The 26,885-nt window shown below is 46.9% G+C and overlaps 1 protein-coding gene across 1 annotated transcript; it reads left to right on the forward strand.

Annotated features, from left to right (window-relative positions):
- Positions 1-269: 269 nt before the first annotated feature.
- Positions 270-26,613, forward strand: ZNF697 (zinc finger protein 697). The gene is made up of 3 exons (XM_087444695.1): positions 270-592; positions 23,362-23,642; positions 25,095-26,613. Exons 2-3 carry the CDS (start codon positions 23,399-23,401, stop codon positions 26,504-26,506), a joined length of 1,656 nt encoding a protein of 551 aa, XP_087300821.1. The 5' UTR covers positions 270-592; positions 23,362-23,398; the 3' UTR covers positions 26,507-26,613.
- The last annotated feature ends 272 nt before the right edge of the window (positions 26,614-26,885 follow it).

The raw sequence follows: 26,885 nt of genomic DNA on the forward strand, positions 1-26,885 counted from the left end.
AAACCAACGCTAACCACCCCCCCACCCACAAACTTCCCCATTTCTTTGCTTCCACCGCAGCTTTTTTTCCTAAAGAAAGAGTCCTCCCGCACACTGCGACAGCTCAGCGGCAGACTCCAATCAGGGGGCGGCCACCGGTGCGCGGAGCGCGAATTCCGGCGCGGCGACCAGTGTCCTCCGAAGCCCCGGGCCCCGCGTGCGCCACGGGGCGGGGCCCAGGGCGCGCCACCCCGCCGCTCGCTTCCCCGGCGCGCTTAGGGAGGAAAGGAGCGCCGCTCCTCCAGTCCCGGGGTCCTGGTCTGGCCGGAGCTGCCTCCCAGGCGCCCACTGCTGTGGTGGCAGGAAGTCCCCGGGAACTACAAATCAAGGCATGCTGGGAACATTCCCCTGCTCCTCCCAGGAAATGTCCTTTGTCCAGCCCTACAGGAAGCCCCAGTGAGGAGTCAGCCGGGCAGCCAGCCAGTCTGCCAGCCAGCCCGCCGCGGTCGCTGCAGCTGCCGCCGCCGCAGCACAAGGGCAGACGCGCCGCGGCGCGGGGCTCGGGCCGGGGCGCTCGGTGCCCTCGCTCCTCGCGGCGCCCGCCGCCGCGCAGGTAGGAGCGTGGCTGCGGCTGGGTTCACCCGCCGCCTGGGGATGGGGCTGACCGGGATCCGACAGGACCGCTGCAGGGATGGGGTGTGCGCCCGAGAGCGGGGCGCGGAACGGCTGGGCGAAGTGGTGCCTCGTAGACTGGACCGTTGTCCGCTCCCCGGGGTCGCAGGGGCCCCGGGCGCATGGGGTGCTCTCGCGGCCCCCAAGCCCGGGCTGAGCTCCCGCCGGGGTCTGTGGCGAGGGGCGGGGAGGAGGAGGCTGAGACGCTGGGGAGGAGACAGCGCTGCGAGAGGGAGTCGGACCGTCCCGCCGACCACCGAAGGGGGCATCCGAGACCCTCGGAAAAACGAAGCCCAGGGAGGAGCTTGGAAGGCAAGGAGAAGGTGAAGGGCTTTGTGTGCAGCTGCGGACCAGGACCGATTGCGCTCCTCTCGCCTTGTCTGTCCGCGCCCCCAGCCCCACACGGGGCTGAAGGGGCGAGGGTGGGGGACTCCGAGGAGGGGCCGCGCATCATCTTGGGTCCTTCTGAAATGTGTTCCTTCTTTTTCCTCTCCGCTCTGTTCTAGCCCGATAGATCAGCGGTTTGGGCTGCCATCAGACTGGGCAAATGGCACAATAAAGATGGGTGGGTGGAGAGATCGGCAGCAGCTCGCCGCCCTAGAGGGGTCGCCGTTTAGTCTGGTTGGCTTCCCAACTCCAAATGTTCCTGTCTGCCGATGGGTGGGTGGGTGGTGGGGCAAAGCTGATACCTTCACCCAAGGAGAATGCCACGCTCAGGACTGTGAGTGGAGGCATGGGTGAAGCGCGTGTTGGGAGGAGAGGGCGAGTAAGAGGCTGAGGGGGGAACAGCTGCTCCGGGGGCGCTGAGTGTACCTTATGGCCAGTGTACATTATGGCCAGGCTTCCAGAATCGGATTACCACTTTCTCCTGAACTTCCCACGATTTTCTTTTTTCCTAGCCGCCCACCCAGTAGTGAATCACCAACTCTTGCTACAGGGGTGCCAGGTTGCGCTCAATTTGGTGATGTATCCTTGACCTTATAGGGGGCCTATTTGTCCTTTACCTTAGGGTGACATGAATACTCTGCATCCCCTATGGCATTATCCCCCTCCCGAGGGACCAAGGGTGTGGTAAAGGCGGTTGGATAATGGCTAGCAAGTTAATAGTGTTTGAGAGGCTGTGATGGACGAGTGGGCAACTTTGAACGGGGACCAAGTGTTACTGCTCTAACTGAACTCACGTGCCTTAGGGGCCTCTATTTCTCCCTTTTCCTCTCCCCTGTTTTTTTTTTTAATACTGTACCCAAGTGCTGGCTTCCTTCTCTTAACAAGCCAACATATGGATATTATTTAATGTGGAATACATTCTTAGAGCCAAATGAACCTTTAAAAATGCCTCTTGGGGGTGAGGGAGGAGTACCCAGGGTTCATGGTAAGAAGGATGCGGTAGGACACAGGGCCCTGCACCCTGTATAGATGGCTTGTAGTGGAAAACAGAACATTTTCACTAGCTTCTCTAGGAGACATGAAGCATCAGAAGTGAGATAAGAATGGAGTGGGGAGAAACCCAGTTGTCCAGGGTGAGGGCATGAGGATGGCAAAATAAAGGGAAAAGGCTCTGAATTTGGAAGATGATTCCTAGTTGGAACATATTGGCTGTGTGTGTGTGTGTGCACGTGCATGGGCACACATGCATGTTGGAGGTGGAGATTGCTGTCGGGGGAAATTTGATGTCAGAAGTTCAGCTGGGTGCCAAAGAGAATAAGATGGCAGCAGAGTGAACCAAAGTCATAAATGGGAAGTCAGGCTGCCCTTTATTTTACAGAAAGGAAAACATAGATGGCCTTCAAAAATGATGAGGACGAAGCGCGTGAATGGAAACAATAGACTGAGGAAAGCCAGCTGATGGGGCTCAGTTGCATTGAGGAGGGTGACCTCACCAAAGGTTATGTGACTAAGGCTGACAGTGTTGCCTCACATTTCCTCTCCCTCCACCCAGAAAAGCTCTTTGGATTGCCTCAGAATCTACGTGTTTGCCTAATTTCTGGTGTCCAGTTAGTTAAGGGAAGGAGAAAGGATAAAAGCTGGTTACAAAGATGATAAATTAAGACAAGAAAGATATTGCCTGCTCATGTAGAGTGAAAAAAAACCCCAAAAGCTGCAGTACTATTAAGAATTCTGGAGCCTGAGCCCATGCCAGTGCTATTTGGGCTTTTCTTTGTATCTAAGATCCTACTTCTTCTTTTTTTTTTTTTTACCCCTTAACAGGTTTCTTAGTACCACACACTATGGAGTGTTAATGTAATCAACAAAGGTAAGTCCTTAGTTTGGCATTCAGAACCCTTCACAATTTAGTGCTCACCTACCTCTATCCTCCACTGGACTGGGGCCATCCCAAATTACCTACTCATTCTTGCAGCAAACAGCTCCCCATTCCTGGATGCAACAGACATTCTTCCTCCTGTGTGTCTCCATCAGGTTGAACTCCATGCTTTCTGGGCATCCCTCCACTGCCCCTGACTATTTTCTCCAAATCCTAGCCCAGCTGATGTAGCACCCTCGTAGAAGTCTTCTCAGACCTCCCAGTCAGAATTAATCTCATCCGCGTGGTACTTTGTGTGACATCCTTTGGATGACACACATCTCTGGTGTGCCTTGTGGTAGTTAGATGTTCATCTTTCTCCCCTTCAAACTGTAAACCCCATGAGGGCAATGGCTCTCTCTACCCCATGCTTTATACCTAGCAAGTGCACAAAGGATGTTTATTTGAGAAACATGCATAAAGGAAGGAATGAGTGAAAGAATGCATGCATCTTAATTTATCTCTTTCCTTTTCTATAAAAAAGCGGATGAAGCCTTCCTCATAGACCTGTGAGAATTCATTGCAGTTGTGAATCTAAAGCTTCTAGACTGGAGCTTTTCCTTTTGTTTCTGGATTAAGAGACCCTAAAAGGACCTATCACAGTGTCTAGTAGAAAGACATTCATTAAAAGTTTGTAGCATAGGTTCTTCACCAGCCTAAGTTTTCAAACTTGATAGGCAGGGTATAGAATGGATTAATCACAAGTGGATAATCCATGACTTTTGTCTTGCTGCTGGACTGAGGAAGGTGATTGTTTCCTCTCAATCATGAAGGTGAGGTGTGCTTTCTTGAAAAAGTGGCTTATTTGTAACTAACCCACTGACATCCATCAGATTGTTGGGATTTTTATAGCCCAAGCAATCTAGCAGGATTAAGATGTAGCATATAAAAGTATAAGACAGATCAGACTCTCAAATTTTCCCCTAAAGACATTGCAGTTTTGTAGTCCCTCGCTTATCTCTAACTGAACAGTTTTTCATGCTTCCTTTTTACATGATGACAACAGTTACTGTTTATTAAACATCTATATATCAACTATTGAACTAGATAATTTCCATGAATTGCCTCAATCTGATGATTTACCTATTATTATCTCCATTCTACTTTTTTTGTGTGTGTGTGAGGAAGATCCGCCCTGAGCTGATATCCATTGCCAATCTTTTTCCTCTTTTTTTGCTTGAGGAAGATTAGCCCTGAGCTAACATCTGTGCCAATCTTCCTCTACTTTGTATGTGGGATGCCTCCACAGCATGGCTGATGAGTGGAGTAGGTCCCTGGCTGATGAGTGGAGTAGGTCTGTGCCCAGAATCCGAACCGTGGAACCTGGGCTCCCGAAGCGGGGGCATGTAGAACTTGAACCACTCAGCCACGGGGCTGGCCCCGTGGAATATTATCTCCATTCTAAAAATGAGGAAACTGGGCCTCAGAGATAAGTTAAGAAACTTGCTTAAAGTCCCAGATTCTGAACTGACGATAGGCTGGACTTTAGGTCTGTTGCCTCCTGAGCCTGTTCAGAATGGCTGTATCTTTGCTTTCTCTGGGAGAAAACTGCCGGATCTCTATGCCTTCTTCCTCTGACGTCCTCCACTTTCCAGATTTCCTACCAGGAACATTGCTGGGCTTCTAAATTCATCCTAGTGGATCTCATTCTGAGAGGCACTGGCTTTTCATAAATTCCTTATTTTTATGCCCTTAAACTCCCATGGCCATCAGTTGGAAAGACTAGGTTCAGAATCCCTAACAAGACCTTTGGGCACAGAACTGTTTGCCTGGAATCGTTTTTCCTTCCCAGCCTCTCCGAATTCTTTCTGTTCTTCCCTGCAGGCCAAGTCTTACCCCGTCTAGGTAACCTTTCTTAACTCTTCAGGCCACATTCAGCCTCTCCTCTAATCTTTTGCATTGTCTGAAATACCTAAGACTTAATGTCTTCTTAATGAAAGTAAACTTGAATAAGTCCCCAGAGTGTGCTGGAATATCTGCATATTTCCTGCACATGGCAGGAACTGTGTGTCCAGAACACAACCCAGCATATGGTGGGCTTTCAGGAACTGTGAGTTAATGATGAATTGGTAATGACTCAAAATGCAGAAATGTAGCCATGAAACATTATTTGCATGTTGACAGTTTGTAGGAGAGGGATAAGAGGGATCATTTTCTTAGTTAATTTTCATCCTTTTCACGTGACTGCCAGAAGAAGTACCCTGGAAATATGCCAGAGCAGATCTGTGTATTGCTGAGTTCCACGGGCTCGACTAACATCAGTGCTAAATGAGTATGGTGTTCATTCCTTTGGGCAGCACGGGTGGGGCCATTGTTTCATCCTTCCCCCTTGCTCTCATGCCCACCTTCTGCCATATCCTCTAGGAAAGGCCTCTTTACTGTACATGTGAGAAAATCAGAGGGTTTCCCTGCCTCTGCAGATATGGGAAAAAAAAAAGAAAGAAAGAAAGGCTGGGTGAGGAAGGAAGATAATTCCTTCCGTTTTACCCCAGGGAGTAGCATGGTTTGTGTCGGGTATGGATTTGGGCTTCACTGCATCGTGTATTAATGGGGATGGCAGAAAGATCAGTGGCCTCTCCTCTTGGGATGGAAAATGCTTTTACCCGCCACAAGATTGAATTCATCTCCTGAGGCTGACTGAGCCTTCCCTTTCCCTTACTCAAGGCCACATAGCACTTTGGAAGCCTCTATATAAACGCAGTGTGCCATGGATTGTTATATGCAAATTAGTCATTTTAAAGGAAAATAGGACAGTTCTTGGGAGCCCTACATTTGTTCAGCAGGTCATGCCCTGTGCATCCATAGGCTAGCAACAGTGTTCCAGCTAGGTATGCGGGAGAGCCACATGCAATTCTTCGGGTTCCCCTTCCTGCAGAGGGCCAAGTCTGAGTGCTGTGCATGCAGATCTAATTAGCTAAAATGAGGGAAAAGGGCCTACTTTTATTCAGAGAGGCATTTTAGATATATTGTCTTCTGAAAACTTTATCAAGATCTTACCGTAAGTTCGAAAACAGGAACCATTCTTTTTGGGTTCTATTAACAAGAAATACGTTGCTTTGGTCTCACTGTCTCAGTGCTGTGCATATTCATGTGGTTGGCACATCTTTGATGCTTGATATCTTAGGCAGGGCACTACAGGAAGAACACATTTCCAATTGTTGACTTTTTTCCCCTCATACGTGGGAACATTTGTGAATTTCAAAGAATCACTTTTTTTTCTAGCTTTTTGTGTTTGAATAATCCCTCAAGCAGGTATTCACAATGATTTCTGGTAGCAGTAGGTGATTTCGAAAGCAATGGATTTTTAAAATTATTTCATTAGAATGTAATCTCCCCAAAGCAGAACTCAGAATAATGTGTAGCAAATGGTAAGTGTTCAATAAATATTTGTTGAAAGAAGGAATGTGTTATGTTTTAAAACATTCCATTTTGATTCGTTCCTAATATGATGGCACTGCCAATTTTTTACAGCGAGGTGTAGCAAAGGGTGTATGCTTGTATGTTACATAAGCTATGAAAATTATTTTATATGTATATAAATATATGATTTTTTAAAAAATAGACTTTAGTTTTTAGAACAGTTTTAGGTTCACAGCAATATTGAGCAGAAAGTACAGAAAGTTCCCATGCCCCCGGCCCCACACATGCACAGCCTTTCCCACTATCAACATCCTGCACCAGCGTGGTATGTTTGTTACAACTGATGTGCCTTTGTTGACACATCATTATCACCCAGTCCATAGTTTACTCTAGCATCACTATTGTACATTCTATGAGTTTTGACAAATGTGTGATGACCTGTATCCACCATTGTAGCATCATGCAGAATAGTGTCACTGCCCTAAAAGTTGTCTGTGCTCCACATAGTCATCTCTTCTTCCCGTCTGACTCCTGGCAACCACTGATCTTTTTACCATCTATAGTTTTGCCTTTTCCAGAATGTCATATAGTTGGAATCATACAATATGTAGCCTTTTCAGATTGGCTTCTTTCACTTAGTAATATACATTTACGGTTCCTCCATGTCTTTTCATGGCTTGATAGCTCATTTCTTATTAGCTCTGATTAATATTCTGTTGTCTGGATGTACCATAGTTTATCCATTCATCTACTGAAGGACATCTTGGTTGCTTCCAAGTTTTGGCAATTATTAATAAAGCTGGTATAAACTTCCATGTGCAGGTTTTTGTGTGGTGGACATAAGTTTTCAACTCATTTGCATAAATACCACGGAGTGAGATTGCTGGATTGTATGGTATGAGTATGTTCAGTTTTGTAAGAAACTGCCAAACTGTCTTCCCAAGTGGCTGTATCATTTTGCATTCTTATCAGCAAGGAGAGTTCCTGTTCCTCTACCTCTTCACCAGCATTTGGTGTTGTCAGTGTTTTGGATTTTTTGCCGTTCTAATATATGTATAGTGGTGTCTCATTCTTGTTTTAATTTGCAGTTCCCTAATATGATGTTGAGCATCTTTTCATATGCTTATTTGCCATCTGTATATCTTTGGTGAGGTATCTGTTTAGATCTCTCGCCTGTTTTTAAATTAGGTTGTTCACTTTCTTATTGTTAAATTTTAAGAGTTCTTTGTGTATTTTGGATAACAGACTTCTATCAGATATGTCTTTTGCAAATATTTTCTCCCAGCCTGTGGCTTGTCTTCTCATTCTCTTGATATATTTTTATGTATATGAACTTTTCCTGTCTTTTTCTTTTTGGAGAGTGTATGTGTGGCAGATCTATTTTAATATAAAACCAGTTTACCCCAGAAATGAAAAACCAAAGTGTGAAATAAACTTGAAGAAACACTCCCCTACTTTTTTTTCTAATAAGGTTAAATGTCAATTGAATTTAACCAGACTGGCCACAGCCTAAACTAGCTTGGGGGCAGTTACTATAGGAACTCCTTTATTTCTGTTTCCCCACTCCTTAATTGGTACTTGTGTGTATCGACTGAATTAGTAGTTTAGTAAATATTTCTGCTCACCTACTTCCTATATAGCTTGTACCCCTCTTACAAAATTCTTTAAGAGCCTATGTTTGTCTCATAGTTTAATTCTGGACCTTTAGGAAAAGGGGTTTCTAGGCTGATGATTGTATCAAGTGAGAAGAGAAATTAAGAAATGCATGCCCTTCTTGTCATAGTAAGAAAAACAAAGCAAAACACAATACCCTTGAAAACTGCCAGAGAATAAACTTGGGTCTGAATAGACACTTTTTATTTATTTAATTTTTTGTGAGGAAGATTATCCATGAGCTAACATCTGTTGCCAATCTTCCTCTTTTTTTGCTGAGGAAGATTGGCCCTGAGCTAAAACATCTGTGCCCATCTTCCTCTATTTTGTATATGGGACACCACCACAGCGTGGCTTGACGAGCGGTGTGTAGGTCTGTGCCCGGGATCCAAACCCGTGAACCCCGGGCTGCCAAAGCCAAGCGGTGAACTTAACCACCACGCCACCAGGCCGGTCCCTGAATAGACACTTTTAATGTTAAATACGAATTTCTCCTGCATTTGGTTGTGCTCCTTGTTGCCCCTCCCCCACTCCCTTGCCTCCCAAGCAACTTTTTATTTAGTCTCATAATTACTTGTAAAGGTTGAATGTTGATCTTTCTTCATTCGTCATTTAATTTCTGTTAGTTCTAGTCTGTCTTTCCTCCAGGGCTGGGAGAGAAGCAGTTGTCCTGTCAGACTAGGAGAGTCTAGTAGCTTTTCCCACCATGAACACAAATACAGCTCTGTACCACCTCTGTTCTTTGCATAGATGAAGTGAGTGTTAAAAGCTCAGACTATTTGAGGCAAACAAAGGGTGCTGACTTTTGGCCAAGGGACGCAGGATTCTTTTTCGAGAACGTTCTGTGTGTCTAACTTTTGAAGCTAATCACCACTTTCCATCATGTCTGCTTATTTAGCAGGATAATTAGCATGCTAGGCTCCTGGTGCTGACAAGTTATTGGATCCAGTTAGGAGAGCTAGGTTGTTTCCATGGCTCTGCCTTACTTGATGTGATCTTGGCCAGATCACTAGATTTCCTGGTCTTGTTAGTTCTTTTTGAGACTGAAGGAGAGAAATAGTTACACCTAACTTTATCCATTTCAAGAGATATTTGAGGGCTCATTATTGGGGAATCACCAAAGTGAATAAAACAATACGTTCCCAGCAGGAGCTTACAGTTGGGAGGCGGTAGGAAGGGAGAGAGAGGAAAGAGTAAGATACCAAGATATTATAACTATGATTATACTTTAAAAATGAATATGAGGCAGAATAAAATAAGGAAAAGTATCTTAAAGAGTCATATAAAGTGAAATAGTAATAATTCTTTCTGAGCACTTAACAATAATCCTAGAGCAGATACAGTTGTTTTCTCCATTTTATTGATGGAAAAACCAAGGCTCAAAGAGGTTGAGCAACGCTGCCTAAGGCAACACAGCTAGACTGGATGCACAGGTGGTCTGGCTCTTTAACCACTATAGGTATTGCTTCCCTCCAGGAAAGGAGAGGCGGCCTCATGCTGTTTCTTGAGGGGGAAGCTATGGCAAGAGAGGAAAAACATAGGATGCCTTCTGGGGGATTCAGAGCAACCCTTTTTGGCCTGGGTTAGCAGACAGAGGTCAGGGAGAGGTAAGAGAGCCTTGGGCTACATTGTTGAGGACTTGAAGTTTACGCTTCCCTGGATACTGTCGCAGAGTCAGTTAGGGGTGTCTGAGAAAGAGAATAAATGGAACGGCAACTATGTTTTAAGATTGATCCAGCAGCAATATGTAGGTGCCTGTAACTGGTAGGAGTGTCTACTGGCAACGGAAAAAAGAGGAGAAAAGTAAAAGGAAGGATTTAGCAACTGATTTGATTGAAAGGGGTGAGGAGGGGTCAAAGTTGACTCTAGGGTTTTGAGCCTGATGAGTAAGAACAGAGAGGCATTAACAGAAATGGGCACTGTCAGGAGGAGCTGATTTCTGGCAAAGATTTGAGAAGAGAACTAGTGTTTTTCAGTATGACTAGGGCCAGATACAAATGGAAATTCATTTAGTCTTTTTGACAACCTTTTAAGGTAGCTTGCTTTTCGCATTGTATAGATGAAAAAACTAAGGCTCAGAGGTGAATAACTGTCCCGGGGGCATACAGTGTGTGAGTGGCAAACTTCTACTTGAAACCAGGTCTGTTGATGCCTTAACTTGTGCTTTCCCCCTGTTTTGGCTGCCTGCTGTCCTTTGTCTCATGTGATATGTGGGGCAGCCCTTCAGGACCAGAAGGAGCATTAAAGCTCTTCAGTGGTAATGCTTGATGCATCATTAGAAATGTAGACCTGGAATGCAGGTCAGGGGTTGGGGCAAGAGGTTCAAATTCATGAGGTCTCTGGACAGAGGAGGTGTTTATTTAAAACTGGGGGAAGGGGTAAAACGGTTGAGAAGAGAGGGAGAAGAAAATGTAAACAAGAACTTCGAAGGTTAGGAGTTGAGAAGAGGAGACAGGGTGGGGAGTGAACTGAATCTCTATTTTGTTTACTGAATCTATTATATGCCAAGCACTTTAGAGTGTTGATGGTGACATCAAAGGAGAAGAGACCACTGGATTTGGAAGATTGAAAATTATAGCTGATATTGATGTGAGCCTGACTTACTAAATGTTCACAGTTAATACTGTCCGCTGACATGGCTCACACCTGGGGGCCCTCAGTTCACCGGGAAACTGCTGTGTGTGGTGGTGACGTTAGGATGTACTGGGGCTCATTGACACCTATCCCTCCTTTTCCCAGTAGCCTGTAAGACTCTTTTGGCCAAGAAGTTTTGCAGAAGGAAATGTAATACCTTTGATAGTTCGATAGTTGGTTTTAGGCATTTCAAAAATGATACTGCAGAAGAAAAAGTCTCCCCTTTTAATAAGAGACTTTCATAGTTTGAATGGAAAAATGTCCTTAAAGATTCTTTTAAAATGGCATAATCAGTACTAATTCTTCAGGTTGATGCTTCATGGGCTTTCTTTTTTCTCTAATTGTCTCGCTTTTATGATGACTTTTCTTCCAAATGCTGTACCAAGGACTTGGAATTATTCTCTGTTTACCATAACACTCCATTAAGTCAATGCTAATTCAAACGACTGCCTTTTTCTAGCCAACAAGATTGTTTTCTCTGAGACAAAAAGGAGATAATCCAAAACCTGTTAAATCAAGACCATTCCTGAGGGTTGCATAAAGTTAAGTTTGAAGAACATTTTCTAGGTTTTTCGAGGAAAAATAATTAAAATCACAATAGAAAAAAAATTAAGAGGAGTCTGGAAGAGAACAAAAAAAAGTAGAAAGAAGGTAGCGCCAGTGAGATGCTATCTCTAAAGCCAGAGCACTAAAGCCATCAGTATGACCGAGCTGCTGGGAAGAGAGTCTGGCGCAGGAGAGAATGTATTTTAAAGGAATCGGGTAACCTGAAAGGTAGTCCCAATTCTGCCACCAACTCACTACCTTTGTGAATTCATACAAGGCACTTATCTTCTCTAGTCCTCATTTTCCTTATCTGTAAAATGAGGAATCCTTTGAAGAAGTTTTCCACAAAAAAATTGTGAGATTCTCTCATTATCTGTGGATATAGTCTCTTCAGAACAATTTAGCTTGTGCTCAGTTGGTCTGCCCCTCCGACCTGGCCCACTTCTGCACCACGTCCCACACAGAGAATGCAGAGCTATTAAAGCAGAAGCAAAAAGATGTAATAGAAAAGAGTGAATCTGAGAAACTGTATTAGTTGTAATGGGTCATATTAGATGAACATGGGTGGTGCACTTCTTTACTGGCTGGGAAGTGTGAACTGGGGCTCCTAATATTGTGGAGTTTTATGATACTCTCAGAATCCCGTTCTTCACCTGGGTATTTCCATGTTATTATTTGCAGGCAGGATGACTTTGCTAACACTGAAGATTTGTTAGGAATGAGTTGGTGACTTTGGCCAGATTTTAATTCTTTTTCCTTTGAGAAGAGGATTAACTAACAAAGCATTTTGTGTCCTGCGTAGGTTATGGCTTGACTAATGTGCTTTGACTCACTGCCCAAGAAAGCAGCTGCTGATGGGAGCCATAAAGGCGGGGTCAAAGTTGTATACATTAGCTACATCCCAGAGCGGCAGTGTGTTAGAGGCTTGAAGAGCAACTCAGCTCCCTCTTAGTGCACCTGCCACATAACACAAGTGATTAGGAAGTGAAAAGCAGGTGGACTAATGATGCTGGGAGGCCCAAGTCGCCAGTGTGTATGTTTCAGCCAAGTGCCGTAGGCTGTGTTGGGTTAAGTAGAAAGGAGATGGGAACAAAAGTTGAGATGCCAGTGATTTAGGCTTGTGTCTGCCTTTAACTGGTGTGTTTATGGGTAATTCACTTAACCTTTCTGGGTCTCTGTTGGCTGACTCATCTGTAAAATAGAGTCTTAGATGAGATCAGCAAACAGGATCAGGCTGGTGGCATTTGCCGGGTCCTTCATTCTGCTCCATCCCCTATTTGAAATTTACTGATATTTTTGTCTGTGCTACTGTCTGATTTGAGGTTTACTGTCAGTATCTTCTCTTCTCCACCAGCCCACCAAAAGATCTCATGGCATATAGTGGTGCAATTGCTCTTATTGCCCTTCCCCAAAACCACCCTAGATGATTTCTGAAATGCTATGATAAGGCATGTAGCATGAGTCCTCTGTGTAGTGGTTTATAATAGGGTTTTTGTTTGTTTCGTTGTTGTGCCATGAATCCCTTATGGGCCTTCTCATCAGAAGAAAGTTTCCACAGACTCATTCACATAAGGTTTCAGGGCGTTCTTGGACTCTAAAGGCCCTCAGGCTGAGAACACATGCCCAAGAAAAATACCATTATTCTATTTACAAGCTTATCTAGTACTGTTGCTCTCTCCAGGAAGTGCTAGGAACTGGAGGTAAAAGGGACGTAAGGAACCCAGACAGCCTGGGCCTGATGAATGACTTAGGAACTGTGGCATTCAAGCTAGAATGAGTTGTGGACGCTACAACCTCCCTCTTGCGGCAGATGTATCACTTCCTGGATGAAAGCTGTGTCCTGTGACTGGTTCTGTGCACCGTAGACTTACCGTGCACCCTTGGCTAAAATGGAAAATATCTGCGAGCTTTTGGTTTCCAACATAAAGTGGGAACATGATATCTTCTAGCTGTTCTCGTTGTAATGTGGTGTGAGTAAATTTGGATGGCTTCCTCAGAGTTTCTCTGAGAAGCTCACTACCTAAATTAAAAAGTTCTCAGTTTTGCCTAGTAAAGTAATTTGGTTCCTGCTAAGGTTCATCTCATGGAGATCATGTTTTCATAAATTGCTAGTGTATTATCTTCCTTGTCATGTACATACACACTTACATTTTTCCACACTTCCCCTTAGAAGATCATTCTGGGGATGACCAATTATCAATGTACTTAATCTGTTGGACACACGTTATTTCATCAGTTCGACTTTCCTGGGGATAAAGTGTTCCTCTTGCAGAGTTGTCACGACCAGGACCCCCAGCCGGGTTTACTCCCCTTAGTCTTGAGTGTAGAGTTATTGCACTAATGGTGGAAAGAAAGCACAGGCTGTGGCAGCAGCCTTCTTTGGGTTCTTTGGAAATATAAAAGTCGATGAAAGTGGAAAGAGGATTCTGATTCTATTTTGGATAGAACAGCTATTTCTGTATCTCATAAAAAGAAAAAAATGACTCAAAATCATCAAACTTAAGTTTCTTCAGTCTCTTTACCCCACTGCCTCCTCCCGCCCCCCGACTTCCCACGGGCTCTATTCAATATTAAGCATAGTAATCACTCCTGATATGGCATACTTTGTAAAAGCAGGCTAATCCTTCTGTGGAAGTCACTGACATTTTATTACGGTCTGCTCAGAATTTAAATGAATATAATCAACCTTAAATTTCAGAAAAAAAATAATTTTTTTCCATTTTAAAACTTTTTATTAGTAAGTTTTCTAGCAAATACAAAAGTAGACGGAGTCGTGTAATAAAACCACATATACTACCACTCAGCTTCAACAGTGATCAAATATGTGGCCGTCTTGTTTCATCTGCATCCCTGCCCACTCCTCTTTGTCCTGGAATTCCAGACATATCATATCAAATGAAACAAATTCCAAACATACCATTTCACCTGTAAATATTTCAATATGTATCTCTTAAAGTTACAAGAACTCTTTGTAAACTTAATCCCAATACCAACACCTTAAAAAATGAACAGTTCCCACGGCGCCGGCCCCGTGGCTTAGCGGTTAAGTGCGCACACTCTGCTACTGGCGACACGGGGTTCGGATCCCAGGCGCCCACTGATGCACAGCTTGTCTGGCCATGCTGGGGTGGCATCCCACATCCAGCAACTAGAAGGATGTGCAACTATGACATACAACTATCTACTGGGGCCTTGGGGAGAAAAAGAGAAAAAAAAAAAAGGAGGAGGATTGGCAATGGATGTTAGCTCAGGGCCGGTCTTCCTCAGCAAAAAGAGGAGGATTGGCATGGATGTTAGCTCAGGGCCGGTCTTCCTCAGCAAAAAGAGGAGGATTGGCATGGATGTTAGCTCAGGGCTGATCTTCCTCACAAAAAAAAAAAGCAAAAAACAAAAAACAAAAAGACGCAGCAAAAAAAAAAAAAAAGAAAAAATGAACAGTTCCTTAATATCAAATATCTAGTAAGCATTCACAGTTGCCCAATGGTCTTGTAATTTATTTTTGTAGTTTATGTGAATTGGGATTCAAGTAAGCTCTATACATGAGGTTGGTTGATACATCTCAAGTTTTTTGACTTCGAAGTTTCCCTCTTTTCTGTTTTTTTCTTGCCATTTTTGTCGTTGTTGTTGAAGAAACTGGATAATGTCTCTTACAGTTTCCTATGATCTGGCTTTTGCTGATAATCTGTTATTTTTAAGGAAATAAGAGTAACACAAGTACGTAATTTTTAAAAAGGTGTTTTTAAGTGTATATAAATGTTTTACTTTATGCTGAAAACAATCTAGCTATGGAGTTTAAAATTTAATCAGGCAGGAAAATTGAAGCATCAGATGATGTCTCTACATTTTTCTTCTTGCTTTCTCTTTGTTGTAAGACAGCTTGGCAGATTATATACAGAGGTGTCACTTACCCACTGCTGAAATGAACTGGGCTGGGACACGCCAACCATTCTTCACCAACAACGCTCAACAGTTATTTTGGGCAGAGAATTGGAAGAGCAGTTTTTCCTGTTGAATCTACAGTGGGAAACTGGGGCGACTGAATGTATGCCTCAAACCTTTTGGTCCCAACACTCCTCTCTCCCTGTTTGCTGTGATGAACATTCTCTTGAGGACTATTCATTCCATTGGAAATATGATCACAGAATCATCTGGGTTGGAAAAAACTTCCTGAGATCACCTGGCCCCATCTGGTAACCTTAACACGGGAATCCAGCATCAACTTTCCCAGATCAAAGCTGTTTAACAACTCCCATATCCCACAGATGCCCTGTGTGCAAAGTCTCTTTTCTCTTTTGTCTTTCAGTGAAATAGATTAAATTACATCTCTTTCTGCTGTGGGCGTGTGTGCCTGCACACACACACGTGTCTGTGTAGATCTTAAGATTAATTTTGATTCTTCCTTGCTGTCCTCTACAGTGCATACACCCTGAGACCCCATTCAGCTATCTCTGTATAGTAATCGTTTTTATGAAAAATAAGATTTTTTATGGTAAATTTTGACATATGATGGAATTATTGCAGACTGTGTTTTTTAGCTACAGTGTGTATGATGGTTAATTTTATGTATCAGCTTGGCTGGGCCAGTAGGTACACAGATATTTGGTCAAATGTTATTCCGGGTGTTCTGTGATAGCGTTTTTGGACGAGATTAACATTTAAATTGGTGAACTTTGAGTAAAGCACATTGCCCTCCATAATGGGAGTAGGCTCATCCAATCAGGTGATACCTGGATAGAACGAAAAGACTGATTTCCCTGAGCAAGGAGGAATTCTCCAGCAGACAGCCTTTGGACTGGACCTGCAGCATCAGCTCTCCTGAGTCTCCAGCCTGCTGGCCCACCCTGCAGATTTTGGACTTGCTGGACCCCATAATCACATGAGCCAATTCCTTATAATAACTCTCTTTCTATACACACATCCTACTGGTTCTTTTTCTCTGGAGAACGCTGACAGATAGTGTGCAAAAAAAACAGACAATTAAGTATATGCCCCAGATTTATCTGGCTGGCTGTTTTGAAGTGGTGTTTTATATTAAAGAGAGGGAAAGATCATTGAAGAGACCATCAGAAAATTGAGATTCTGGCCATAACTCTTGTGGCAGACTGCCTTTCCGTCTGTGACCTGGTCACTTTTCCTCTCTGAGCCTCAGTTTCCTGTCTGTAGAAGGAGTCTGAGCTAAGGGATTTCCAAGTCTATGATTCCATGAAATACAAATGAGTGTTTGAGCCAGCTGCTGAGGAGGTATCTGAAGATAATTCTTCTGAGGACTGCCCAGGTGCTAGATAAGAAGAGAAGCTGAGGATGTATGCAGGTGGTGCTGGTGGTACAATGCCCGACACAGCAGAGAAAAAATCATGAACTGAGGATTCTCTGTGCATCAGGTAGAACATTCTAATCAGTTAAATGTAAAGTATGGACAAGTAAATGCCTGCATGAAAACCTTTAGCTTTTGTGCCTTCTCATCTGAGGGCAGATGGTTTAACTTTGAGGGCACTTAGAGTGTATCTCTGCATTGCAATAATTCTTATTTTGTGCAGGAGGAGTGGGGTGGTGGTGAAGTCTTGGCAGCTATGACAAGCTGAGGCCTTCTGGCCAAACTGAGGGGCCCCAGCCCAACCAATAGACAGGAAATGCCTGACCCCAAGGACATTTGTGCTATTCTTGACTATAGAGATTAGAAGGAGTCTCAGACTAACTCTGGCCGATGGCGTTGTAAATTGATTTTTCCGTTGCCTTGGTTTTGAGCCTTTCTCTTTTTTCAACTTGGGCTTCCCTCTCCAGGTAAAAAAGCAGTAACCACAAGGAGGAAACCATATTATTTTAGCTTCTCATGTCTGGAGAGTGGTCAATACTTAGCTGCAGTAAGCTTCTGGCTTTCTCTGTCTGAAATTAATGTTCAGCCCATGCAGCAGTCTGCCCCTTGGGAGGCTGGCATTTGGGGTTGGACAGTCTGGGTGTGTGACTGGCGAAGTCAGCTGCACCCTCTGGACGCGGACACCTTCTCCTTGCTCACTGGAGGCATCCCCTGCATATACGGTGAGGTGGATTTCTCTGCCCTTTGGGTTCTGTCTGACCACAGGCTCACCAGTGAGGAGGCAGGACCCTGATGGCCAGATCCCCTGAGAGGATAGTTGACTGTTTACTCAGTTGGTGCTGGAGACTGACAAATGATTAACCCCCTGGAATCCCTGATTAGACCCCAGTTATGGTCATGAGTTCAGCCTTTTGAACCGCAGACTTAAATTGTTTTTCCAGCATTCTACCCAGTCGGGCGTCCCTGCCTGGACTCAGCCATGGAAACCCTCCCTTGGGAGAGACTGGTGCGCAGGGGGCGTGGGAAGTGAAGGCAGGAAGCCTCCGATGCTGCGGGGAGGCAGGCGGGGGTCTGAGCCGGCGCCCCCGTTGAGGTAAGGAAGGGACCTGCGAGAGGAGAAGGAGACAGGAAAGGAGCTGCAGCCCGGAGGAGGCCGAGTGGGAGCCGCTCCTGGCTGGCCGCCTGGCCGCTTCCTTCCCCTGACATGACAGCCCTGCTGGCCTGGCTCTGGGCCACCTGGCCTTGGCTGTGGCACATGACTCCCCCACCCCACTGGGGGAGGGGGTGGGGAGAGGTCTGCCCTCAGCCTCGCCATCCTGCCTGCCCCGGGCTGCCAGGGGGCCACTCCTCTCCCCAGTTGGTGTGCCCCCTTCCCGAGGAGCCAGGCCAAGGGGGAGATGCCATGGCAGGGAGCCAAGAGACGCTGTTTTGAGGCCTGACTCTACCTAGGAGCCATGTCACCTGGAGCTCAACTTGCTGAGCCTCCGTTTTCTTCACATGTAAAACAGGGTGGGTGAGCCTCTGTGTTCACCTCTTGGAATTACTGGAGTCGAATGAGAGGGATCTGCTCATGGGCAGTGTAAGCGGCATTGGTCGTTCCGATGGGAGACCACGTCCCAGCAGGGGCCTGTGCCACCTCACTGTACCCCCATCCTGGCCAGAAGGTGGCATGACAGTGTGGGGTCCTGTGCAAAACGCCGCCCGGAGAAAGCGAGCCAGTGGAAGGTGGGGGAGAGCTGTGTGCTCCTCTGCCACAACCCCTTCTCAGGAAATTAGGTTGCATCCATAAAGTGGTGTGGCTCTTGCTGTTCCAAAGGAATAGGTTTTGCAGGCAGCCCCAGAGGAGGCCATTGGGAGAAGTGCCAATAAACTCAGGTTAAATTCTGATCCTGGCGCTGCTTCTGCCTTCTCTTCCCTTTCCCTCACCTCCCTCCCTCCCTCCCTCCCTCCCTCCTTCCTTCAACATGCTTTATCACATTTACTGCCACTCTGTAGCAGTATCTTCAAACTGATGTGATTAGTCTTTCAAATGAGGTTGAGTTTGTCTAGAAGGCACTTGAACATTTTCCTAGTGACTTTATAGGGTATTAAACATAACTCTTTTGAGTTGGGGCGTATGGGTAGGAGAGAAGGGACATGAAAATATTGCAAGTTCTAAAAACTAGGATTTGAGCAGTCTTGGCAAAGTTGGCTGATGCCACCCTGAAATCTGCATCCAAGAGAAAGGGTTTTGTGGTAGCAGTGGTGGTGGTGGGTGTTTGGGGAGTTAACAGCTTGCTGTGGGAGTTAACAAGCTTGAGCTGAAAATGTCTAATGAAACTGACAGTGGTGCCTCCCTGGATTAACTCTCCTGCTTGTCACTTGATGGGCTAGAAGAGGACTCAGGCACATTTAAACCCAACCTCCTCACTGAACAGAAGCCCAGAGGGGGCAAATACTTACTCAAAGTCACATTGCACAGTGTCTGTGGTGGCCACAAACCAGGACTCTCCTCCATTACTGCTAGTTAAGTGATTAGAACTAGATGCAGAATTAATCTTATCTGCCTGACTGTTCCCACCATTACCTCTGTTTGTTGTTTTTTTCCCCTTAAACTTCTATCCCTTCTTACTGGCGCAAGAAGAGCTCCCTTACAGATGGTGTAAGTCAGAGTTTGTTGAACCATGCACCTCATTTGGCTTTAGACTTGTACTTTCTCTGTACAGGGTGGGTTGTCAACGTCTCCAAACCAATCTGGAACTGAATCTTTTCCCCTCAACCCAGCCCCTCTAAGCCGCTACCCCCTTCCTGGTTCTTGTCGCCACATGGTGGGCTATTCATATTAATAGAGCCTTTAGAGACCAGGCCAGAGGAAGCTCTGCTTGTACCTGCCAAAGGCCATTCTCAGTGAATATAGCTGTGAAGAGGTGACCGCCAATTTGAAGGAGGTGTGTGTGTATTTTTCAAATTAAGAAGTTGGCATAAGTTTCATAATATTATAACTACCATTTATTGTGTCTCTACAACGTGCCAGTTGCTTTTACAAACGTTAGTCTCATATGGTAGGTGGCAGGGTCCTTGTTTTTATGGATGTGGAATCTGAGGTTCAGCAAGGTTAAGCAAATTGCACGAGGGAAAGTAGCTGACAAAGAGCAGAGGATTTGAACCCAGGTCAGTCTAGCCACAAAGCTATCACAGTGCCCCCGCCGCCCACTTGTTATTCAGCCCTGGCCTTGCCTAAGAAAACATGTTGCTAGTTTTTATTCTGAAAATGAGTGGGAGAGGAGTTGGAACAAAATGTGCCTAGATATCTATAGACTGACACTCCAGTTATATCACAGCGTCTAGATAACATTTCTGAAAGTTATCTTCCAGATTGAGGTAATCACAACTCCTGCCCTTGTCTTCCTTTTTCTTGCTTCTAGAATAAGCATAGGTTTCCCTTTAATGTATTTTATCACATTAAAAACAAAGTTGGCTTTTTTGCTGATAAAAATACATCTTTATGGTAGAAAATACAGATGTGCACAGAAAGGAAAAGTCCTCCCAAACAACACACCAGCTTCTGGTTAAGAATGTGGGCACTGGAGCTAACTGCAGGGGTTTAATCCCCGCTTGGCCACTTTGGATTTGTGTGACCTTGAGCTAGTCACTTCACCTCTGTGCCTGTTTCTTCATCTCTGAAGTTGAAAATAATACCCTGCTTCTTTGGGTTATTGTTAACATCAAATGACGCAAAGCCCCTAGAAGTGACCAAGAGATGTTTAACAATTTAGTAATCGTCTGCTTTTCCTCTCTGAACCTGTGTATATATGTGTAAATACATATGCTAGTGTGCATCTACTAACAAAATAAGATTATTTTTAAACCAGCTAGTTTTCCTCTAATAATATATCGTGACTGCCTTTCCTTACTTCAAAATAGCCTTCTCTGTTACTTGGTAGCTGCCCAGAACCCCATGATGTGATGGCGCGAATGGAACTGAGTCTATATTGTGGGGCATGCAGATTCCCGGTTTTGCACTAAAATAATGCATTTTTAAACAAACTTGAGTAGACGCTGTGCCATGAATGGTGTCTCTCTAGGTAACAGGAGCTTCCCACTCTTTTCAGAACATATCTAATCCTCCCTCCCCTGGTGTGAATGAGGATCTGGACATGCTCCGTTTGGGAGCTCAGAACCTCAATTCTGAGTGTGGCAGCACTGTAAACTTCCATATGCCAGTCCTAAGTGGGGAATTCAGACTCTGCCTCTTTCCTCCTCTCCCCTCTTGAAAGCTAGAAAAACCATGTTTCCTTGTTTGATATCTCTGGTATGAATTATCTCCTGGTTCCCAAGAAATTACAAATCAGAAAGTCGTCTTGTTCTGTTTTTGCTATGTCTGAGGTGCTAAAAAGATGCTTTGTCTTTACAAGGGCTTAGAGGTGAAACCCTGCTCCCTGCTTCCCAGGGTGAACCCCTAAACCCCACCCTTCAGTGTGGAGAGCTGCAGTCACTTCCATACCCTTCTGGGCACCATACCCTGCCATTTCAGTTTTACGAGTTTCTGGTGACACATTTGATTCCTTTACTTTATTGATATAAAATTCTTCTTGCTGGTCTTAGATTGGCAGAAACCACTGATTAGGTCTCCTTTAACGTCCCCCCACTACTGCACTGCTTTTAGCCACTAGCAAACCAATAGGTATGTGTTTGAAAACCCTACCCTTACCTTCCCACCTTCGACCTTCGGCGTGTATTATATGTGCAGGCTCAAGGGATGTACTTGTCTAAGACATCTGAGCTCCAGGAGGCAAGAGAGATGGGTAGAAGTGATTTGAAGTCTTTAATCCCTTGTGGGATAGAGCTCTTAAAAGGTTTATGGCTTTAATGAGATTTTTCTCCTAGAGCCTAATCCTGAGTGTTTGAAACCTGGCATTTTAAACAGTATACAGTCTAAAGGAATTTAGCTGCATTCCAGGACACTGTTGACTAACCAGCCTCAGACACAGCCATTTCTCTATGACGTTTAAGGGACAGGGTTGATTTTTCACTCTACTCTAGGGAGTACATCATCATCTTGGGGAAAGGATCTAACATGCTCTCTAGGGCGGTGAGTCTGCTGAAATTACAGAGAGGCTAGTGTGTCTCTGAAGTGTGCTGGAATGGCATCAGGACTTAAAAAGAGAAATAATGTATATAGTCCACATTAAAAAAAGAAATAAGAGCCAGCTCCATGGCGTAGCGGTTAAGTGCGTGCGCTCTGCTGTTGACGGCCCGGGTTCAGATCCCGGGCGCGCACCGACGCACCACTTGTCGGGCCATGCTGTGGTGGCATCCCACATAAAGTGGAGGAAGATGGGCACGGATGTTAGCTCAGGGCCAGTCTTCCTCAGCAAAAAAAGAGGAGGATTGGCGTGGATGTTAGCTCAGGGCTGATCTTCCTCACAAAAAAAAAAAAAAAGAGGGAGAGAAATAATATGTATGTGTCTTCCACATTTGTAATACTCAGTATCAATTCCTCTCCACAGTATTTTCCAAAGTGCTTTTCAATGTTTCCTTCTGACACCTTCCCTGTGAGAAAGGTTAACGAGCATTATCCTCCTCGCACTGATGAGGACTCTGAAACAATGAGAGGTTAATTGACTTGCCCTGGGCTCTAGAGTAAGGCTGGCCCGGCCAGAATGGCTGCTGCCTGTAACTCCAGCTTTCCACCCCAAAGTCTCTGCAGAGCCAGGGCTGCCTCGAGGAAGTCCTCTCTACAGAGGCAGGAAAAGTTCCCAGCCAAGGAAGGGGCATCTTGCTCAGGCATATTCTTGCAAGTCCTGCTGGGGGCTTCGGAGGCAGAAAGAGAGCTGGACACTTCAAAGTCTCAGTCCAAGATTCTTGACCTATAAACTGCTTTGCTGCCTTGAGCTCAGCTGTAGGAGTGATGGATGGCAGAAGTAAATTATTTTTGGTTCAGCTGCTCAGTCTTGGCAGAGGGCCCTTTAAATTTGAAATGTAAACTTGATATTTACAAAAGGTTCTGATGTCATTTTCTCCCTACAATTCACAAGTTGGCTGGGGTTGGAGGGGTTACTGATTATGCCAGGGGCATGTTCTTATTAAGGACTTTCTACAATTCAAGTATGTAATAAGGCAAAATATGTAATAAGGCTGTAGAGATGGCTTCTAATAGAGAGGGTCCCTGCATCTCCTCCACCCAGCCCAACAGACCTCCGAAAGTTTGAATTATCTCACTGCTAACAGAAAAGCAGCAGATCCTCACCACAAAGCCAGGTTGGTGCTGCTGATGGTGACACGGTCTTAGACAAGAAGTTAGTCTACTGATGCTTCTGTTATTCTTGTGTCTTGAATGTACTTTTCCTCTGGCTCCTTAGAGGCCCACTCATAATTAGCTAAAATCCTCACAAAATTGCTGTGGGCTCGAGGAGAGCAAGCTTTCTCCTCCTACACCTACTCCCCAGCTTTACTGAGGTATAAATGACAAATAAAAATTGCATATATTTAGAGGAGGGCAAGTTTTAATAAGAGTCAGGAATGCAGGCAACTTTGAGGCAGCACAATTGGTTTATCCTCTCTTTACTGCTTACAAGTTAGCCTTAGGCTAGCAGGGTCTTAAATGGGAATACCACTGTTACAGCTATAAATCCACGTTAATAGAATAATCCACAGAAGCAAATCAAATTGTAGGCCAGTGAGAGTTGGCATGTGGCCTCAGAATGAATTGCCACTGTTCCTCCACCATCCAGACCAGCCTCCTTTGCTCTGTCCATTTTACCTTAAAATGTGCGATGGGGCAGAGATTTGCCATCTGGGGCTTGGAACTCGATACATTTTATTGGACTTTGCCACTAATTTTCATGGAAATCAAAGCCAGACATGGTGAGGGGATGAGGCCAGACTGATGTGACCTTTATCTGTGTTTTGTCTGGAGCAGGGATCCCTGGTCACCTCCCTTGTCCTGTTCTTCCTGGATGGAACAAGAAGATAAACAGGGCATGTGTGAAGCCCAGGACTCAGCAAACAAAGGGATGGGCTCCGATTTTGAGAACTCTGAAGACAGAGAAGGGGACCCAGAAGAAAGAGGAACGAGCTCTAATCCACAGGACGCAGACAAGAGAGAAGGCCACCCAGAGCAGGAGATGGGCTCCCACCCACAGGAGGAAGCTCTAAGAGAGGACTCAGAGGAGAGGGAACTCGTGTCTGACATCTGCACAGGTGAGGAGAAAGCTCGAGTTTCCATGGATGTTGACCCACTCACATTTATTTCTAGCTCCTCTCGAGGTATAACCAGAGGCAGGATTCTTTGTGAAGGAGCTCTACAGAGGAGACTTTTAAGCAGATTCTGTACCATCTTAAGCCCGAGGAACATCCTTTTCTTCAATGCAGTCTGAGGTGGGCTGTGCTGGTGAACGCGGGTGAAGAGGGTAACTCACTGGCATGGCACTTTACAGTATACAGAATACTGCTATAAATGAACACTTCTAACAACACAAGAGGGAGCATAGGTAATAGGAGAACCTGCCTTATCTGGTTGTTGGGAGGGTTAGATGAGTTGCTGCATATAGACTGACTTAGCGCAGCGCTGAGCAAACAGTATCCAGATATTTACCGTCACAGTCGTCATCTCCCTCTGAGGATAAGTAAACTCAGCGGTAAGTGACCTGCCTAGGTTCGTGTGGCTAATACCCAAAGTGCCCAAGGCCTCTGCTAAATCTCTTGCTATTCCTGACCTGGAGAGAGTAAATGCTGGGCTTCTATCCACCACCTTTGTTCTCTTTGGGCATTCGTTACTTTATCCTGTTCTGTACATGCCTTGGGGACAGAAATGAACTGAAATTCCTTATGGCTAGGACTGTCAGGTTAACATTCCTTCCCCTGTGACACGTGGCGGCCTCCCTGCTGCCCTCTCCTGCAGTGCACACAAGCACGTGGTCTTTCCTATCTCAGTAACTGTCTAGAGTGCCCTCTGCTTCGGGATACACAGCCACACAGGTGAGTGTGTGTTCTGGATCAGCCTCTAAGCTGGGCTCACCAGCTCTAGGCCCTGTGCTGGCTTACCCTTTTCCCCTACACACCCCCATCCCCAACTCCCTGTTAGATAGTAAAGCCCTTAAGTTGGGGTGTGTTTGGTTTGTTGTTCCACCTTAAGCAGTTCCAGCCTGACCAATCATAGTCCAGGGCCTGGGTAGGCCAGGTGGTCTTTTCTTGTGTTTGGCTGGAGTGGACTTGTCATTTGAGGCTAGGGCCTTGAAAGGCATTGGTAGCTCTTAGAGTGAGCAAACGTCTTCGGAGATCCCACGGAGTCCCACCTGGCCCAAATTTGACCATCTCAAGCAGACGGCCTTCGGATGGCTCTGCTGAGTGGAGCCTCAGGTACAGCGAGTGGGGCTGGGCCCAGAGACAGCTACCCGAAGAACTGGAGTGCCAAGGGGCAGGTGAGTGAGCTTTCTCCAGGTTTTGGAGCACGGAGCATGCTGTCCTTCAGACCTTCCCTGGAAGCACGAGGTGGGGAGGAGGCTGGAATCGTGGGGATCTTGGAGAGAGGTTGAGAGTACCTGGGAGGAGGGATTGCTCCGTGGCCCACGCTCTTACCGAGACTGGCTTCCTCTGGGTTTACCGTCTGAGCGCCAAGTATAGTCACCTCCACTGCCGCCTTTTCTGTTGCAGAGAGGCTGCTGAGTGAGGAAGAGGGAGCTCTCCGCGAGGAAGAGGATGACCAACCCGCTGTAGCTGAGATGGCAATGTTCCCAGGACTGTCAGAGTCCGACAGCATACCCCGGAGCCCCCCTGAAGAGGAGGAGGAGGAGAGTGCTGGGGAGAACCGCCTAGAGGAGGAAGAAGCGCAGCCGCCCCCTCCCGTGCTTCCCTGGAGGCGGCACCTCTCCCTGGGCGGCCGGCATCGGGGCGACAAGCCGGCGCACCGCCGCTTCCGCCGGCTCCACCACCCCATGGCCGTGGACCTCGGAGAGCTCGACAGCCTGATGGCCAGCATCATGGACGCGCCCACCATCTGCCCTGACTGCGGGGAGAGCTTCAGCCCGGGCGCCGCCTTCCTGCAGCACCAGCGCATTCACTGCCTGGCGGAGGCGGCCGCCGCGGCCAGCCTGGAGCCCTTCGGCTTCGCGGGCGAGTGCGGCGCGGTGGTGGGCATGATGGGCATGGGCGTGGCGGGGGGCTTCGGGGCGGGGCCCTCGCTGGCCCGGCCCCCGCGCGAGAAGCCTTTCCGCTGCGGCGAGTGCGGCAAGGGCTTCAGCCGCAACACCTACCTGACCAACCACCTGCGCCTCCACACGGGCGAGCGGCCCAACTTGTGCGCCGACTGCGGCAAGAGCTTCAGCTGGCGCGCCGACCTGCTCAAGCACCGGCGCCTGCACACGGGCGAGAAGCCCTACCCGTGCCCCGAGTGCGGCGAGGCCTTCAGCCTCAGCTCCCACCTGCTGAGCCACCGGCGCGCGCACGCGGCGGCCAGCGGCGCGGGGGCGGCGGCGCTGCGGCCCTTCGCCTGCGGGGAGTGCGGCAAGGGCTTCGTGCGCCGCTCGCACCTGGCCAACCACCAGCGCATCCACACGGGCGAGAAGCCGCACGGCTGCGGCGAGTGCGGCAAGCGCTTCAGCTGGCGCTCGGACCTGGTGAAGCACCAGCGCGTGCACACGGGCGAGAAGCCCTACATGTGCTCCGAGTGCGGCGAGACCTTCAGCGTCAGCTCGCACCTCTTCACGCACAAGCGCACGCACTCGGGCGAGCGGCCCTACGTGTGCCGCGAGTGCGGCAAGGGCTTCGGGCGCAACTCGCACCTCGTGAACCACCTGCGCGTGCACACGGGCGAGAAGCCCTTCCGCTGCGGCCAGTGCGAGAAGCGCTTCAGCGATTTCTCCACGCTCACGCAGCACCAGCGCACGCACACGGGCGAGAAGCCCTACACGTGCATCGAGTGCGGCAAGAGCTTCATCCAGAGCTCGCACCTGATCCGCCACCGCCGCATCCACACCGGCAACAAGCCGCACAAGTGCGCCGGCTGTGGCAAGGGCTTCCGCTACAAAACGCACCTCGCGCAGCACCAGAAGCTGCACCTGTGCTAGGGCTGGGCCCCAGGGGGCCTGCCCTCTGTCCGGGGAGCATGTGGGGAGTAGATGTCTGGGGACAAACCCTATAGAAACGGGGAAGGGGCGGGAGGGACAATCTGAGAGTGGCTGGGGAGACTTTTGGTGTTAGGGGGTCTTGGGGGGGTGGCTAAGAGGTGTTCTTTTAGGGTGCTATATTTTGCCTGCCTCCTCAACGAAGAGCGTGCTGGGAGCTCTTGGGAGATGTGCTTGAGCGTGATGAGTTTCTCAAATACACGCCAGAGGGGTGAGGAGCGTGGAGGAGCAAGCACTTTGAGGACCTTGAGGAAGGGGCGTTAGGGGGTGGGGCAGGGGACAGGATGTCAGGCAATAGAGTAGGTTGGGCTGCGATGGCCTG

The sequence above is a fragment of the Ceratotherium simum genome, chromosome 2 (assembly GCF_057802395.1).
Source record: "Ceratotherium simum simum isolate JZ-2026a chromosome 2, ASM5780239v1, whole genome shotgun sequence".
NCBI classification, from domain to species: Eukaryota; Metazoa; Chordata; class Mammalia; order Perissodactyla; family Rhinocerotidae; genus Ceratotherium; species Ceratotherium simum.